Source organism: Agelaius tricolor, unplaced genomic scaffold, assembly GCF_023055355.1.
Source record: "Agelaius tricolor isolate 1412-34295 unplaced genomic scaffold, bAgeTri1.0.p SCAF_10, whole genome shotgun sequence".
Taxonomy (NCBI): Eukaryota; Metazoa; Chordata; class Aves; order Passeriformes; family Icteridae; genus Agelaius; species Agelaius tricolor.
The window spans coordinates 35,881,848-35,898,367 of record NW_027269270.1 but is presented as its reverse complement, the minus strand read 5'-3'; the positions used below and the strand labels follow the sequence as shown (position 1 = coordinate 35,898,367).

General features: G+C 59.0%; 1 protein-coding gene across 2 annotated transcripts; it reads left to right on the top strand.

The window, feature by feature from the left end:
• Positions 1-3,157: 3,157 nt before the first annotated feature.
• Positions 3,158-12,369, top strand: CYTIP (cytohesin 1 interacting protein). Of its 2 annotated transcripts, none has more exons than XM_071435542.1 (8): positions 3,158-4,698; positions 6,143-6,192; positions 6,787-6,841; positions 8,946-9,048; positions 9,163-9,256; positions 9,416-9,485; positions 10,287-10,350; positions 11,547-12,369. In XM_071435542.1, the coding sequence occupies exons 1-8, from the start codon at positions 4,573-4,575 to the stop codon at positions 12,032-12,034; spliced, it is 1,050 nt and encodes a 349-aa protein (XP_071291643.1). In that variant the 5' UTR covers positions 3,158-4,572; the 3' UTR covers positions 12,035-12,369. The 2 variants fall into 2 exon arrangements, with proteins under 2 accessions (XP_071291643.1, XP_071291642.1); XM_071435541.1 differs by having other exon boundaries at positions 3,162-4,698; positions 10,284-10,350.
• The last annotated feature ends 4,151 nt before the right edge of the window (positions 12,370-16,520 follow it).

Sequence of the window (16,520 nt, the reverse complement as noted above, 5' to 3'; positions counted from 1 at the left end):
AGCCATGACTCGTGGGCTCTCTGCTCCCTGCCCACGTCCAGGGCGGTGTCGCTGTCACGGCGGTGGCCGTGCCCCGGCAGTCGGGGTCCCGCAGAGCTCGCGGTGAGCATCGGCTGCCATCCCCTGGCCACGGCTCCGGAGCGCTGCCCTTCCAGCACCGGGGGCATCTCCGTCCCCCGGATTCATTCTGTTCCAGCACACCTGGGAAGGTGGAGGCGGGTGATGCCTCTGCCCTGGGTGCCCCAGCTGCGCATCCCAGCCCTCGGGGCTGCCACCCGGGGGGCACCGCTCGGTGCGGGGGCTGAGCAGGGCCTGATTCCCCCGGTTCTTATTGCCGAGTCAATCAACCCCGCAGCAGCCCCCGGTGTGCGCTTGGCAGCCGAGGAGGGGAGCGGCTCCTGGGCCCCCGAGGGCTGCGCCCACCGAGGGAGGATGGCTCCTTCCTTTGTCCGGGCAAGGCGCTGTGGGCAGACTCCCTGCGGGCGCTGCAGCCTCGGAGGGATGAGTGCCCCATCCCTGGAAGCGTTCAGGGCCGGGCTGGGCCGGGCAGGAGCAGCCTGCTCTGGAGGAGGGCTGAGCCCCACGGCTCCAGCCCTGGCACAGAACCAGCGCCGTGCCCGGGAGGAGGCTGGGGCAGGGCATCCGTGTGTGACCACCGCGGGCACCGTGAGCCCTGCCGGGGCTGCTCTGCCCTGAACCGGGCACCGTGAGCCCTGCCCGGGCTGCTCTGCCCCTGAACCGGGCACCGTGAGCCCTGCCCGGGCTGCTCTGCCCCTGAACCGGGCACCGTGAGCTCTGCCGGGGCTGCTCTGCCCTGAACCGGGCACCGTGAGCCCTGCCGGGGCTGCTCTGCCCTTGAACCGGCACCGTGAGCCCTGCCCGGGCTGCTCTGCCCTGAACCGGGCACCGTGAGCCCTGCCGGGGCTGCTCTGCCCCTGAACCGGCACCGTGAGCCCTGCCGGGGCTGCTCTGCCCCTGAACCGGCACCGTGAGCCCTGCCGGGGCTGCTCTGCCCCTGAACCGGCACCGTGAGCCCTGCCCGGGCTGCTCTGCCCCTTGAACCGGCTCCAGGCCCTGCCCGGGCTGCTCTGCCCTGAACCGGGCACCGTGAGCCCTGCCGGGGCTGCTCTGCCCCTGAACCGGCTCCAGGCCGTGCCGGGGCTGCTCTGCCCCTGAACCGGCCCCGAGCAGCTCCGAGCCCTGCCGAGGAGGAGCAGGCGGGCCGGGAGGGATGGCTGCCGGGGGTGTGGGGGCGTGTGCTGTGATGAGGGGTGCGTGTCGGAGGTGAATGATGCCTGCCGGGGGTCAGGGGTGCCTGCCGGGGATGCAGGGCGCAGAGCAGCACAGGGTAACGGGTCTGCTGGAGCAGCTCGCACCAAGGTCCTGCTTTGTGCTCTGATGAGAGGTGTCGTTTGTTTCTGCCCTCAGCTAGTTTGCAGATGAATCACTGGGTTTCAGGAACGTCAGAAAGGGCTGCCGGAGGAAGCGAAACGCGCTTTGTTTTCAAGCACTCAGCGGGGTGACCGTGAGCAGGAAAAGGGGAAGAGGCTTTGAGTCACCCGCTCCCCGCGCTGGTCACCGTGCCTTGGCAAGTGAGCAGATGACACCCAGGGGTGCAGATATTTTTCTCAGCAAAAGGGAGAGAGCTTTCCCCCTTGCCTGCTGTGCTTTTTGAACATCGTTTTTCTTCCCCTTAGCCCGGAGGGGTTCTCCCAAGGAGCTCGGAGGTGAAGCACAGACATCTGAATCCGTTGTGGTGGTGCTGCTGTGTGCAGCACTTCCCTGTCGCTGTCTGTCCGCCAGGAGAGGCACAGGGACCGCAGCCACCAGCCCTCCTCCAGGTGGGAGGAGCAGATGTTTCCTGAGAGGCTGCTTCTCTGCTCTGAGATGCTGGGTTTTTGAGGGATGAACTTTTAGGATGGGTTTGTACTGACACTTCAGCCATCCAGGGCAATGAGGGGATCCCCTGGCACGAAGAGCTCATCTGCACCAGCCAGTGTAGGCACCTCCTCCATGGTGACCCATCCCTGTCCCTTGTCCATGGACACCCATCCTGCAGCTCCTCTGCTGCAGCTGGCAGAGGCAGGGCCCTTACAGAAGGTGCAGAGCAGCTCTGCCTTGATCTGCTGTGCCAGCCTGCACTGAGCTTCCCCACAGCTGGCAGGCCAAGCCAGCACCCTCAGCCCCAGTCCTGGCTGCTCCCTCTCCTGCCTGGGCCCTGCCAGCCTTTCCTCCTGGAGCTGGCAGCCCCAGGTGTGTGTGGCAATACTTCATCGAGGCACATAAAAGGTCTCTACTCAGAAAAATGACAGCAACCTGTATGTTTTTATTACTTCTCTGTTTTGATACAGGGACCCTGCTTTTCCCCTTGCAGGCTCACATCCCAGCCAGGGTTACTTGTGTCCAGGTCTGGCTGCTCTGTGCACTTACTGCCCCTGGTGTTTGTCCCAACAAGAGCTGTCCCAGTGAATGTCTGTTGGGATGGCCAGCCTGTGGCAGCAGCTGCTGCAGGTCACTGCCAGCCAGCAGTGCCAGCAGTGGGGACATGGGGCCATGTCCAGGAACAGGGACACAGGGCCGTGTCAGGAACAGGGACATGGGGCTGTGTCCAGAAGCTGGGACACAGGGCTGTGTCAGGAACAGGGACATGGGGCTGTGTCCAGAAGCTGGGACACAGGGCTGTGTCAGGAACAGGGACACAGGGCCATGTCCAGCAGTGGGGACATGGGGCCATGTCCAGCAGCAGGGACATGGGGCCGTGTCCAGGAACAGGGACACAGGGCTCCAGCTGTGGCTGCAGGGCTGGTGCCAGGGCTCTGTGGGTGTTTAGGGCTTGGCTGGTGGCTGCCAGGGCTGCAAACTGCTCTGCCCAGGGCTCGCCTGCCCTCCTGCACTGCTGACCTGTGACTGAGGGGCAGCAGGGACAGGCACCCACTCCAGTGACCCCCCAGCCCAGGGCTGCTGCCTGTGCTTCTCCATCACGTCCAGGAGCAGAAAATCTGAAGGCTCTTCAAGGCCACGCTGAAGTAACAACAGGTCAGGTAATAAGTGGAGAGAAAAACCAACTCAGCCAGAAGTTGTCAGAGCCATCGATCTTCCTCGAGCCCTGGCCATGCAGGAAAGGTGCAGGGATGGCATCTGGCCAGGGCTGTCGCTGGCACCGTGCCTGTCCCTGGCAGCGCCCTGTGCCCTGGGGGCTCTGCAGGGGTTTGCTGTGTGCTCCCAGAGCTGCCGTGCCTCGGTCCCCACTGAGACCCGAGTGCTGGCTGAGGGCACTGTCCTGCCCTGCCCTGCCATGCCTCAGCCTCTGCTCCTGGCCTGCAGCTCCTGCTTCCCTCTGCAGCTGGAGGAACTGCGCTGACACCATCAGCCGAGGGCAGGGTAACTTTCCCATCCTTGCCAAAAGGTGAGTGCAGGGATGCCAGGGATGCCGAGCAAGTCAGAGTGTGAACAGGTTGAGGTGAGGTGAGTGCCCGAGGCGGGCAGGGCTGTGAGGACAAACCCCGGCAGAGCAGCAGCTGCTGGTGAGAACTGTGCGCAGGAATGGAAAAATTAAGCAGATTTCCGTAACTGCCAAGCCCCATTCTTAACTCCCGTGTGAGCACAAGGCGCACCGAGAGCCTGGGGCTCTGCTAGGAGGGATTTGTGTAAGTCGCACCTAAACCACAGATCACGTGGAGGCCCTTCCGCCCTCGCCCTGCTCGGAGCGGGGCAGCGGGGCCCGGCACAGCGCTCACCCTGAGCCCGGCACTGCTCACCCCGAGCCCGGCACTGCTCACCCTGAGCCCAGCACTGCGCTCATCCTGAGCCCAGCACGGCACAGCGCTCACCCTGAGCCCGGCACTGCTCACCCCGAGCCCGGCACTGCTCACCCTGAGCCCAGCACTGCGCTCATCCTGAGCCCAGCACTGCGCTCATCCTGAGCCCAGCACTGCTCACCCTGAGCCCGGCATAGCGCTCACCCTGAGCCCGGCACAGCGCTCACCCTGAGCCCAGCACTGCGCTCATCCTGAGCCCAGCACGGCACAGCGCTCACCCTGAGCCCAGCACTGCGCTCATCCTGAGCCCAGCACGGCACAGCGCTCACCCTGAGCCCGGCACTGCTCTCATCCTGAGCCTGGCACAGCGCTCATCCTGAGCCCAGCACTGCGCTCATCCTGAGCCCAGCACGGCACAGCGCTCACCCTGAGCCCGGCACTGCTCTCATCCTGAGCCTGGCACAGCGCTCATCCTGAGCCCGGCACTGCTCACCCTGAGCCCGGCACAGCGCTCACCCTGAGCCTGGCACAGCGCTCACCCTGAGCCCCGGGAGCTGCCTTGAGCCCGGCCATCGAACAGCGCTCACCCCAAGCCCGGCACTGCTCACCCTGAGCCCGGCACTGCTCACCCTGAGCCCGGCACAGCGCTCACCCTGAACCCGGCACTGCTCACCCTGAACCCGGCACTGCCCACCCTGAGCCTGGCACAGCACAGCGCTCACCCTGAGCCCAGCACTGCTCACCCCAAGCCCGGCACTGCTCACCCTGAGCCCGGCACTGCTCACCCTGAGCCCGGCGCTGCCCCGAGACCCGCATGGCCCTGCGGCGGCTCCTGCAGCCCAGCTCCAGCCTCAGCTCCTGCGAGGAGCAGCCCGCGGACGGCAGGAGGATGCAGCACCTGGCCAGCACGGTGGGCACGCTGCCCCGCGGGCGCAGGCAGGTACGGGCTGAGCCCCCGGCCCGGGACGGACCCCCGGGCTCCCCGGGCTCCCGGGCTGGGCTGGGCGGCTGGGAGGGCGGCCGCGGGCTGGTTTGGGGTGGCAGGGGAGCTTTGGCAGCGCTGGCAGAGCGAGGGATGCTCGGGCTGTGAAGGGCGGTGGCAGCTGAGCCCGGCCCAGCTGAACTCTCAATTTCCAGCCCTGCTGGCAGCCAGGGAGGGTTTGTGCTGTCTGGGCGCTCCTTCAAAAGTGCATTTACCTGGGCCAGGCGGCCTGGCTGCCCTGTCCCGCAAGGCTGCCAGCAATAACACCACGAGCCATTTCCGTGTGGATCCGGGGAGTTCCTGTACCGCTGCCGGGGCTGACTCTGCCGCTGGGCTTTTCCCCAGGGCAGCACCGGGCAGCACAATTCCCTGGGTTCCCACAGAACCGTGCTGCTGTGGCTGTCAGTCGCTGGCCGAGCAGCTCAGCTCAGGGCTCTTTGTCTGACACGAGCGAGCCCCAACAGAAAGTGCCTGTGGGGGCGTGAGGATCCGAAAGTATAACCAGAAACTCCTGTGCTCTCCAGGCTTTGCTTTGCTCGGCTGCAGAAGGGCCCTGAGCCTTCCCTTGGTTCGTGTGTGAGGGGACGAGGCAGAGCCAGAGCCGGTGCTGGAGGCGCTGCCCCGGGGGCAGCAGCTCCTGCAGCCCCTCCAGAGCCGGGAGAGGCGAGGGGATGGTGGTGGCTGTGCTGGGCTGTGGCTGGCCAAGCTGAGCTACACCAGGGCCACGGTCACACTGCAGGGCCTGTGCCCAGGGCAGGGGTGCCTCGCCAGGCCCTCTCATCTCCCCCCAGAAGGATTATGCAGCCTCCCTCTCCTCCCCCTGTCCCTTGGCGGTGAATGCACCACGTCCGGGAAGGGGCTGTTTCTGCAGCAGGTCACACCGTGGCACCACTTCATCCTGCTGAAGAGACATCATCTCTGCTCACTGTTACTCCTGTCCCTCTTTTAGGGGCAAACCCCATGTTTGACCTGGCTCTTCCCAGAGACCTCTCCAGGCACACGCGTCCCTGGCCTGAGCAGGGGCCTGGCTGGGAGATGCTGTGCAGACACTGCAGGCCTCAGGGTGTGCACTCCCTGCCTTGGTGGTGCCTTGTGCCTCTCCTGGCAGTGCTCAGTTTGTAAACACCCACAGAATTTCAGAGGAAAGGGAGTAAAGGGAGATGAGCTCTTGGCACAACAGAGATGTGATCTGTGCTCTGAGCTTGCTGCCAGCATCTGACAGGAGGATTTGACCTCCAGATGCTTTTCCTCCTGGTCAGAAAGTTCAAGCCCTCCTTTGACCAAGGCAGAGGTGTTGGTGGGATGCAGCAGCTGTTTTTAGTTCTTCTCTAAGCTGCTGGTTTTATCTGTGTGCCTCAAAAAACCACAAACCTACTGATGCCTTTCCTCTCCTGTTTCACAGCTCGCCTTGGCCAGATCCAGCTCCTTGGGCGACCCCACCAAGCCACAGAGGTATGATTCTATGATTCTGTGATTCTAGAGTCACTGTTCCTGGCTTGTTCTGCATGAAAGGTGTGTCTGGAGAACTGTGCCAGCCCAAGTGGGATCAGGGTGCAAGGCAGAGAGTGGTACCCAGCATTTGGGATGGGCAGGTGCAGCTGTGACCTTTGCCTTGGGCATGGGAACAGGCAGCACCACCGTGGAGGGGCAGTGTGGTGACACCCCACGGCGTGGTGACACCCTGCAGGTACAGGGAGGGACAATGGGGGGACACCCCATGGTGTGGTGACACCCTATGGGCACAGAGAGGGGACAGTGTGGTGACACCCAGTGTGGTGACACCCTGCAGGCACAGGGAGGGACAGTGTGGTGACACCCACAGTGTGGTGACACCCTGCAGGCACAGGAGGGACTGTGGTGACACCCCATGGTGTGGTGAACACCCCATGGGCACAGAGAGGGGACAGTGTGGTGGCACCCCAGGGTATGGTGACACCCTGCAGGCACAGGAGGGACAATGGGGGGACACCTCTGTTTTGGGTGGAAATGAGGCCCACAAGGAGCAGCCCCCCACACTCCCATGAATTCTGTGTGCTCCTCCTGCAGGCACCTTGTTTCTATATTGAAAGAAGACAAAGAGACGTTTGGCTTTGAAATCCAGGTGAGACCTAAGTGACAAGTTGTTTCACTAACACCAAAATGTGGTGCAGAGTGTGAAGTGTCATATCCCCCAAAGCAGCTCAGGCAGGCCAGAGCAGAGGAAGGGGTCTGCCAGAGCCTGTGAAATCCGAAGGGCTTGCAGCACTCATACAAGACAGGGATGTCTCACCAAGGATTATTTCGTAGTGAAGGTCATAGATAAGAATTTCTGGTCTTCTCACAAGTCAAAGTGTTGAATGTAGGAGAAATCCCATCCAAATCCAAATAAGAGGCAATGACAGTGCCTTCTTACCTCGACAGGTGAATGTTTTTGGGAGAATTGTATATGAGAATATTTTCAAACAAGTGAGATCAAAAAACTCTCTTAAAATCACCTTATGCTGGCTTTTTTCTACCTCCTTTAATATGCACAGAGAGATATGTACTTTTCAAGATGTACAATTTTTTTCCATAAATACCTGCTAAGCATGACTTTTGGGGCAGGAGTGAAATCCTATAGGAAGAGATTCTGTTTGGTGTAGAAGTCAGTAAGTCATCAAGTAGGAGAACCAGAATGTTACCCAAGTACTGCTAGTGGGAGATTCTGTGTTTGTGGGTTTTTGTGAGAAAGGAAACTCCTGATCAGCAGGTCTGCTAAAATCCCGGGTAAAGCTAGAAAATGATCCCAGCAATGAAGAGATGCACTTTGGGAGCAGAGGGATCTGCCTGCCAGCAGTAGGGCGCTTTCAAAGTGCTTTCCTCTGTCTGCACACAAAGGGAAAAAGTGTTTTCTGTGAAATTAGTGTATTAGGAAAAGCTTAACTTTGCCCAATTTGGGTCTGTGACTAATGAGGGGGTCAGCACTCAGCTCATGAACAGAGGAGAGCTTTCAGAAGGGAGGATAATTGAGTCAATTATTGGGCCTTTGTGTAAATTGTCAGGGCAGATTTTCATTAAATGTGGCATTCTGATTAAAAATAATTGTTTTTGGCACGTTTTCCTCCTGAACATACATTCAGTGTGAGCACTTCATAGGAAGTGCGGGCTGCAGAAAGACAGCACCCATCAGCTACTGAGGATGTTTAGAAGCTGCAGTTCCATCACTGGAGATAAATTCAGGCAAAGCAGAACAAGATGATGTGAAGCTTTAGGCCTACATCTGCAGGGGGCTCATGCTTCACTTGTCACTCCTAGCTTGGGCACCAATTTTACTGCTAGTCCAAAGGCTGGAATCACCAAGGCACGGGGGGATTCGGCCAGAGGAGCTCTGAGCTTCCCCAGCCTCCATCCCTTTGTTCCACCCTGGCTCCAGTGTGAGCTGTCTCTGGGTTAGAAGTGGCAGTCGCAGGTTTCCAGGAAACAGATGTGGTATTTGCATGTCACAGAAAAGGTTTCCTGCTGCCATGGGATCCGGACAGGCTGCGGCACCGCATTTTGCATTTTTCTGAATTCATGTCAGCACCCACAACCACAAGAGGGATTTAGAGTTATTAGAGTTACTAAATGTTCAGTTAAATATGCAAGTCAAGAATAAAAAGCATTTTGAGGAGTGTGGGGATGTGTGTGGGTGACAAGTTCCAGAGGCCAGAAGAGCAAAATTAAGTTTAAATCTTCCGTCTTTTCTGTTCCAATGCAAACTGAGCTGTCTGGTAGCAGCAGCTGACTCCACACAGCATTCCCAATGAATAGGAGTCAATCCCTTGGAAAGCCCCAGTCCCATCCTGTCATGTTCCCCTGGGAACATGAGACATCATTCCAGAAAGCTATTCCCACCCATGCTGACATAATCTTGCTTGAAGTTACAGAGTTTTTAATGCTGAATAACCATCTTGCTGTAAAACTTTTTGTTTAAAAAAAAAAGAAAAACAAAAAAACCAAAACAAAACAAAAAACCAGGCATCAGCCTGTTTTTAAAACTTATTTGTTGTTTTTCTTCCCTCCCCAAACCCTGTCTACAGGCACTTGTTAAGTGTCTACTGTTTTCTGCTGCACAAATGCATTTTTAATTGTTGGGTTTATAGCATTTTGATCTCACTCACTTGAAATGCACTCATTGAAAAAGTACTGAATTTGAACTGGCTTTTGTGGCTCCAGGATTGGTAACTCTGTCCCTTTGGCTTTCACAGACTATTAGGTTCCCACCCCAGAATGATTTCCCAGTGGAGGTGTGCACTTGTGTCTGCAGGATCCAAGAGGAGAGCCCTGCCCACCTCTCTGGCCTCCAGACTGGTAACTGCCCTGGGTGTTCCTGACCCTCCTGTGTGCCCGTGGCTGCTCCTGTGGGGCAGGGGAGGTGGGCAGGGGCTGCTGATGCCCACTCTGGCCTCTGTGTGTGTCTGGCAGATCACATCCTCACCTGCATCAACGGCGTGAACGTCGAGGGCTTTGGCCATAAGCAAATAGTGGACTTGATAAAGTCTTCAGGGAACTACTTGAGGTGGGTGTCTCTCCTTTGGATGGGGTTTGGCCTCATTTCCTCTGCCACCGAAGGCAGGACCTTGCTGCCCCACAGCCCTGCAGTGCCTGAGGGGCAGAAATCCCACGGCTGGGCTGGGCAGAGCCTCTGTGCCTCAGGGCAGCATCACCCTTCCCACAGGTTAGAGACTGTCAACGGGGCCTTGTTCCTGAGGAAAATGGAGCTGGAGACCAAACTGCGGGCTCTCAAGGTAATAGGATTAATTGTTTGCTCCCCTGTCAAATGGAGATGTCTGTGGGTTCACTGCTGATGGGGGCAGTGGGTGCCCATGGGACAGGGGGTCCTGGCAAGGGCTGATGCCTGTGTGTTCCCTGCTGGCAGCACCCCCAGCCACCCCAGCCCTGGTGCCCCTGATATTATTTTTTGGAAACCAGGAATAGAGAAGAAATGTGGTCACAATCCCAGGACTGCCTGGGTGAGCTGAGGCTGGTCACTTTGGGTGTGGGAATCTGCAGAGAGTCACTGGACTGGTGGGGAGGTGCCTCCTGTGGCTGTCCCCAGGCACGGCCTCGCCTGTTTGGCGATTTTGATCAGCTCTGCAGTGGTTTATGTCACCCCCAGAGCTGACCTGCAGCACAGGGATAGAAGCGTTGCTGGGTGTTGGGTGACTGGTGGCACTGGGGCTGCCAGGATTTCCAGGTGTGCTCCCAGGGCAGGCAGGGGTGGCTGTGCCATTCCCACACTGTGAGGAGAGGTGGGGTGCCTGCTCTGGTGGGTGCTCCAGAGCTGGGCAGGGCTGCAGAAGGACGCTGGCATTGCCTCAGCTGGGTGAAGGTGGGTCCATGCTCTCCAGGCAGGTTCCAGGCTGCTCCTTTCCCAAACGGGACCTGGCAGCGCTTCGGCCAGAGCGCCTCAGCCATGAGCCAACCCCTGCTTTCTGGGAGAAATTTGCCGAACTCTGGCACACCCGGGTGTTTCCTGAGTGTGACCTGCACGTGCACAGACTGTTCAGTTCCCTGGAGTGACGGAGCTGTTCCCTGTCCCACAGCAGGCGCTGCACCAGCGGTGGGGGGAGCTGCGGGCGCTGCTGGCCCGGGAGCGGCTCCTGCTGCACGGTACGTGTGGGGCCCTTCTGGGCAGCCCTTCTGCCATCTCCAGCTTCCCTTCCCTCCTCAGGAGGGCAAGGGCCTGGCCTGGGAATGCTTTTCTGCCAAGGGGAATGACCCTGGCTGCTGCTTGACCAAGGGCTCTTTGCATCACTCCTGGGCTAGGAGTTTATGTGGGTGGGAAAACTTTTTCCATTCTTATTTTGGTTATACCGGGGAAGGGGCTGGGTTGGGTTTTGCATGGACTGCCCAGGGTGCAGGGAGCACCTCACGAGCAGGAGCAGCTGCCCACGTGGGAAGGGGCAGCTCCCTATGCCAAGGGGTTGGGCAGGATGCTCCTGGTGCTGCCAGGGCACAGTCAGGGTGCTCCCAGCGAGGAGCAGGCTGGCCAAGCTGCTCTCTGGGCAATGCTGCTCTGTGGCCAAGCTGCTCTTTGGGCAACGCTGCTCTTTGGGCAAGCTGCTCTCTGGGCAAGCTGCTCTCTGGGCAAGCAGGTTTCTGGGCAAGGCTGCTCTCTGGGTAACGCTGCTCTCTGGCCAACGCTGCTCTCTGGCCAACGCTGCTCTCTGGCCAACGCTGCTCTCTGGTTAACGCTGCTCTCTGGGTAACGCTGCTCTCTGGTTAACGCTGCTCTCTGTCTCATGCTGCTCTCTGGTTAATGCTGCTCTCTGGCTCACGCTGCCCTCTGGTTAACGCTGCTCTCTGGCCAATGCTGCTCTCTGGGTAACGCTGCTCTCTGTCTCACTCTGCTCTCTGGCTAACGCTGCTCTCTGGGTAACACTGCTCTCTGGCCAACCTGCTCTCTGGCCAAGGCTGCTCTCTGGTTAACGCTGCTCTCTGTCTCATGCTGCTCTCTGGTTAACGCTGCTCTCTGGCTCATGCTGCTCTCTGGCTCATGCTGCTCTCTGGTTAACGCTGCTCTCTGGGTAACGCTGCTCTCTGGGTAACGCTGCTCTCTGGCTAACGCTGCTCTCTGGTTAACGCTGCTCTCTGGGTAACGCTGCTCTCTGGCCAACGCTGCTCTCTGGTTAACGCTGCTCTCTGGGTAACGCTGCTCTCTGGTTAACGCTGCTCTCTGGTTAACGCTGCTCTCTGGCTCACGCTGCCCTCTGGTTAACGCTGCTCTCTGGCCAATGCTGCTCTCTGGGTAACGCTGCTCTCTGGCTCACTCTGCTCTCTGGCTCACTCTGCTCTCTGGTTTCCAGGAGAAATGAACGACAACGCCCTGCTGGGTTCGCTGGAGCCGGGGGAGCCCGGCTCGGCTGGCGGCTGCAGCTCCCCGGGGCCCTTCTCCCCAGGCAAGCCGCGCTTCTCCAGCGAGAGCAGCTCCCGCAGCCGGCTGAGCTCCATGACGCTGGGCAGCGAGGACAGCTTCTACCAGGGCAGCGCCTGCGAGGACTGGGCCGCGGAGAGCCTGAGCCGGCAGTCCAGCCTGGACGATGACTGCGTGTTCCCCAGGGACGGGGCTGTGCGCAGGGGCTCCGTGCGCCGGCACCGCAGCATCAGCCTGGCCAGCAGCAGCATCAGCCTGGCCAGCAGCGGCTCCGCGTCCCCGCTCTGGGACAGCGGCAGCTGCTCCAGCAGCTTCGGCACCCTCCCGCGCAAGAGCCGCAGAGCCAGCGTCCGGCAGCACCTCCTGAAACTCATCCCGGGCTTCCACCGCGCAGTGGAAGAGGAAGAGAGCCGGGTCTGATGTCACCGTGTCACCCTCGATGGCCTGAGGCTGCCCCGCTGGGGCACACCGCGGTGGCACCGCAGGGCCCTGCCCCAGACAGCAGCTCTGATCAGAGTCACACGGCTCTGGGGCTTTAATTATTTTCATTTTCAATCAGAGCACGCTGAGGACCTCTTCATTAACGTGAAAAATGAGTGACTCCAAAATGTGAAGAACCTTCGCAGAACTTCCTCAGCGAACTTTACTGTTAATAACAGTTTTAAATTGAATGTGAAGTTGATAGCTATTTATTTCCTGTTACCGGAGTCAGTGTCTTCCAAAGGTCTTTAATAAAATGAGTGTTTCTACTAAAATCAGTTACAGAGTCTCACGGGAAGAGGACGGAGCCCGGAGCGTGTGGCAGAGAGAGCCCGGGCAGGGCGTTCTGGAATGAAACTGCTCTGCCAGGTTTGCATCCCTTGCACAAACGGTGCAGGAACCCAGAGCTGGCTTGGTCTGACCAGCTGCAGCCTCTGCCAGGTGCTGATATCCCGTGTCTTGCCAAGTGTCCCATTCCAGGGCATGTGGAGTGGAAAGGACCCTCCCGAGGTGCACATGTCCCCAGGCTGCTCTGCAGAGCCCTGAGGGGTGTCTGTGACACTGCCCGGAGCAGCTCTGTGTGCCCAGCAGGGCTGGCCTCCCTGGGGCAGGAGAGAACAGATGCAGAGGGCTGTCCTGCAGGGACAGAGCAGGTTGGTGACATCCCTGAGGCAGGAGAGAAGAAGGGCAGAGGGCTGTCCTGCAGGGACGAGCAGGATTGGTGGCACTGGCAGGGCTGGCCTCCCTGAGGCAGGAGAGAGCAAATGCAGAGGGCTGTCCTGCAGGGCTGAGCAGGATTGGTGCCTCTGGCAGGTTGGTGACATCCCTGGGGCAGGAGAGAACAAATGCAGAGGGCTGTCCTGCAGGGACGAGCAGGATTGGTGGCACTGGCAGGGCTGGCCTCCCTGGGGCAGGAGAGAACAAATGCAGAGGGCTGTCCTGCAGGGCTGAGCAGGATTGGTGGCACTGGCAGGTTGGTGACATCCCTGAGGCAGGAGAGAGCAAATGCAGAGGGCTGTCCTGCAGGGCCGAGCAGGTTGGTGACATCCCTGGGGCAGGAGAGAACAAATGCAGAGGGCTGTCCTGCAGGGACGAGCAGGATTGGTGGCACTGGCAGGTTGGTGACATCCTGGGACCCCCCTGGAGTGCTGTGCTGGGGACCCTGCCCACCCACCAGTGCAGGAGCTGCCCCTTGGTCCCACGTTCCCTCTGCTCTCTCTCTCCACACCTGCTCACATTGATTTCAGCTGAGGCTTCAGGCAGCAGGGATCACACGAGAGCGTGTGTGAAGTGGGGATTAATAACCATGGGCGCAGAGGTGAACAAAAAGAGGTTTTTTGCTCCCTCTCAGTACACAGAAAAGGCTGTTTGTTCAGCCCAAGCAGCCTAATGATGTTTTTCAAATACAACTGGAAGCACTTTAAATATAATTCAAGACCTTGTGTGACTCATTTGGGCAGCCTGTGCAGTTGTACCCTCAGGTGCTGCTGTGCCAGGGTTCTCTGGGCTTCTCAGAGACCACAGGCTAAATCCAGCAGCTGCCCTGCGAGATGAGCTCCAAACAAAAACAATCTGTTCCCAAAACTCCTCTGATTCACCAGCGTTGCTGAGACAGAAGAGTCAGCACTGGCCTCTGTAATTGCTGTGGAACAGATTGAGTAGGTGGAAATATGGCACAGCTCCTGGACAGATGAGGGGCACCCAGGGGAGATGGGGGACAGTCAGGGGGATGGGGGACAGTAAGGGGATATGGGGGACAATCAGGGGACACTGGGGGACAGTCAGGGGGCAAGGGGGACAGTCAGGGATATGGGGGACAATCAGGGGATATGGGGGACAATCAGGGGGCTGGGGACAGTCAGGGGGATGGGGGACAGTCAGGGGGGATGGGGGACAGTCAGGGATATGGGGGACAGTCAGGGGAGATGGGGGACAGTCAGGGGACACTGGGGGACAGTCAGGGGACACTGGGGGGCAGTCAGGGGGATGGGGGACAGTCAGGGAGATGTGGGACAGTCAGGGGGCTGGGGGACAGTCAGGGGAGATGTGGGACAGTCAGGGAGATGTGGGACAGTCAGGGGACACTGGGGGACAGTCAGGGGACACTGGGGGACAGTCAGGGGAGATGTGGGACAGTCAGGGATATGGGGGACAATCGGGGGGCACTGGGGGACAGTCAGGGATATGGGGGACAATCGGGGGGCACTGGGGGACAGTCAGGGGAGGAGCTCCCATGGTGTGTACATGGTTGATGCCCTGTCCATGCTGCTGCACCGAGTGCCTGCAGTTCAACCTGGGAGCCCCTCTGCTCTGGGTCCAATATTATGACCCATGATTTTCTGCCTCAAAATAGAGTTTTACTTTTCATTGCCAGTAGCACCAGCTGAAAGGAGAAAAAAAATCAGAGTCTGGTTCTATTTAGCCAAAACGTTGCATTAAGAGCAGATGTGGGGGTGTGCAAAAGCAACCAGGGGCAGAAAAACCAGAACATCTGGTGAGAGTTGTTGTAGGGCCCAAAGGGAATGGACAGCTCCAGCACTGAGAAAGGGACCCTGAAGTATTGCAGAGTGCAAAGGTGAGATTCCTTCAGGTAGGAAGGGTTAATTTGCCACAGTTTGGGACACAGGCACTCCCTGTGAGTGTGGAAAGGCTGGGGGAGCCCGAGCACCCCAGAGGCTCAGGGCAGGCTGAACAAGTGATGCTCTCCCAGCAGGGTGGGGGCACGCTTTGGGTGCCTCCGGATGACAGCTGACACGTTGTCACCACAGTCACAAACAGGATGTGGGTGACAGCACCGAGCCCTGCTGAGCCCCAGCCGGGGGAAGGAAGGAGCTCACAGGCAGCCGGGGTGCTCAGAAAGAAAACCAACCGCAACAGCTTCTGAGCAAGGCATTTCTCCTCGCAGAGAGCACTTTGGGTGGAGCAGGGTGGGTGTGCAGGCAGCATGGGACAGTGACACCAGGGCGTGGGGCTGGGCTCCCTGGGCCTCCAGCAGCAGAGTTCCCACTGATCACAGGGGTGATCACAGAGCTCCCAGCAGCCAATGGATCTTTGCTTATCCCCCGGGGGCTGAGGGGGTAACACGAGTTTACTGCAGCTGGTCCTCGACGAGTGCAATTGGATTTTAAACTCAACATTTCAATTTATTTGATGAATGCTACAGAGCCTGACCTTCTCAGGGGACTTAACTGCTCAGCTGAGTGTTGCCCACTGTCCAGACCCTCACGCCAGGTCCTGACTCCAGGGCTCCATCCTGCCCCACACTCAGGGATGTGGTGCTGCCTTTTGGGTTCCATCCTGCCCCACACTCAGGGATGAGGTGCTACCCCCCTGGCTCCATCCTGCCCCACAGTGAGGGATGTGGAGCTGCCCCAGTCAGGGATGTGGTGCTGCCCCCCTGGCTCCATCCTGCCCCACATTCAGGGATGTGGAGCTGCCCTACAGTCAAGGATGTGGTGCTGCCTTTTGGGTTCCATCCTGCCCCACACTCAGGGATGTGGAGCTGCCTCCCTGCTGCTGCTCTGCCGGGCTGGTTCCTGCAGCCCCACCCCGCGCTTCCTTTCCCCATGGCTGTGGGGCCCCGTTCCCCCGTTCCCCCGTTCCCCCGTTCCCCCGTTCCCCCGTTCCCCCGTTCCCCCGTTCCCCCGTTCCCCCGTTCCCCCGTTCCCCCGTTCCCCCGTTCCCCCGTGCTGGTCACACCAGCTCTCTGCGCTCAGAGCAGAGGATGGCACAGGTGGTTATCAGGGGCAGCTGAGCCTGGCCTGCCAGCGCCCCCAGGCAAAGGGGACTCACTCTTTATCCACAGACAGAGCCAGGAGTGAGTCCTGGTGCTCCCGGCATGCACCAGCTGCTGTGAGTGGTGTCACATCCAGCTGTGGCTGTGCCACACCAGATTGGACAGAACAAAGCTTTTTCATTTTTAAAAGCTTGAAGAGGCAGAAATCCACCCCGTGGGGGTTGTGGAGAAGGAATTGTTCCCTGCCCTTGAGGGGTAGTTTTGCCCAGCTGTTCACAAACAGCTGCCTGCGGTGGGAAGAACCCACAGCTGCCTTTTCCTTCTGCAATCCTGCAGCCCAAATTGTTCTGTGATCCTGTGACAATAGGAAAGAACCTTCTCCTCTCCAGTCACCAGACCTTGCTGGGTGCTCAGCCTCTCCTCCTGAGGGCACCAACAGCTGCCCATTGTCAGCTCACATTCAAACCTTATCGTTTGCTTTTCTTGGACAACATTTTCCAGCAAAGGATGGGTTTTATAAATCATTCACACCAAATTAATTTCAAAACAATAATGAAAACTTGTTGATTTAAAGACACAAACTCAAGAGATGAACAGAAGCAGTGGAAAGTGTTTGGGTCCATTTCTAACCAGGGGCTGAACTTGTCAAGAGGATTTCCAAACCCTAAAGCCCAAAGATACCAGAAATGC

Excerpts from the sequence above, each read along its gene's own strand:
- CYTIP (XM_071435541.1), top strand. The coding sequence starts at position 4,573 with ATGGCCCTGCGGCGGCTCCTGCAGCCCAGCTCCAGCCTCAGCTCCTGC. Across the intron at positions 9,049-9,162 it reads CCTCTCTGGCCTCCAGACTG|ATCACATCCTCACCTGCATC; the intron begins GTAACTGCCCTG and ends TGTGTCTGGCAG. Across the intron at positions 9,257-9,415 it reads TCTTCAGGGAACTACTTGAG|GTTAGAGACTGTCAACGGGG; the intron begins GTGGGTGTCTCT and ends CCCTTCCCACAG.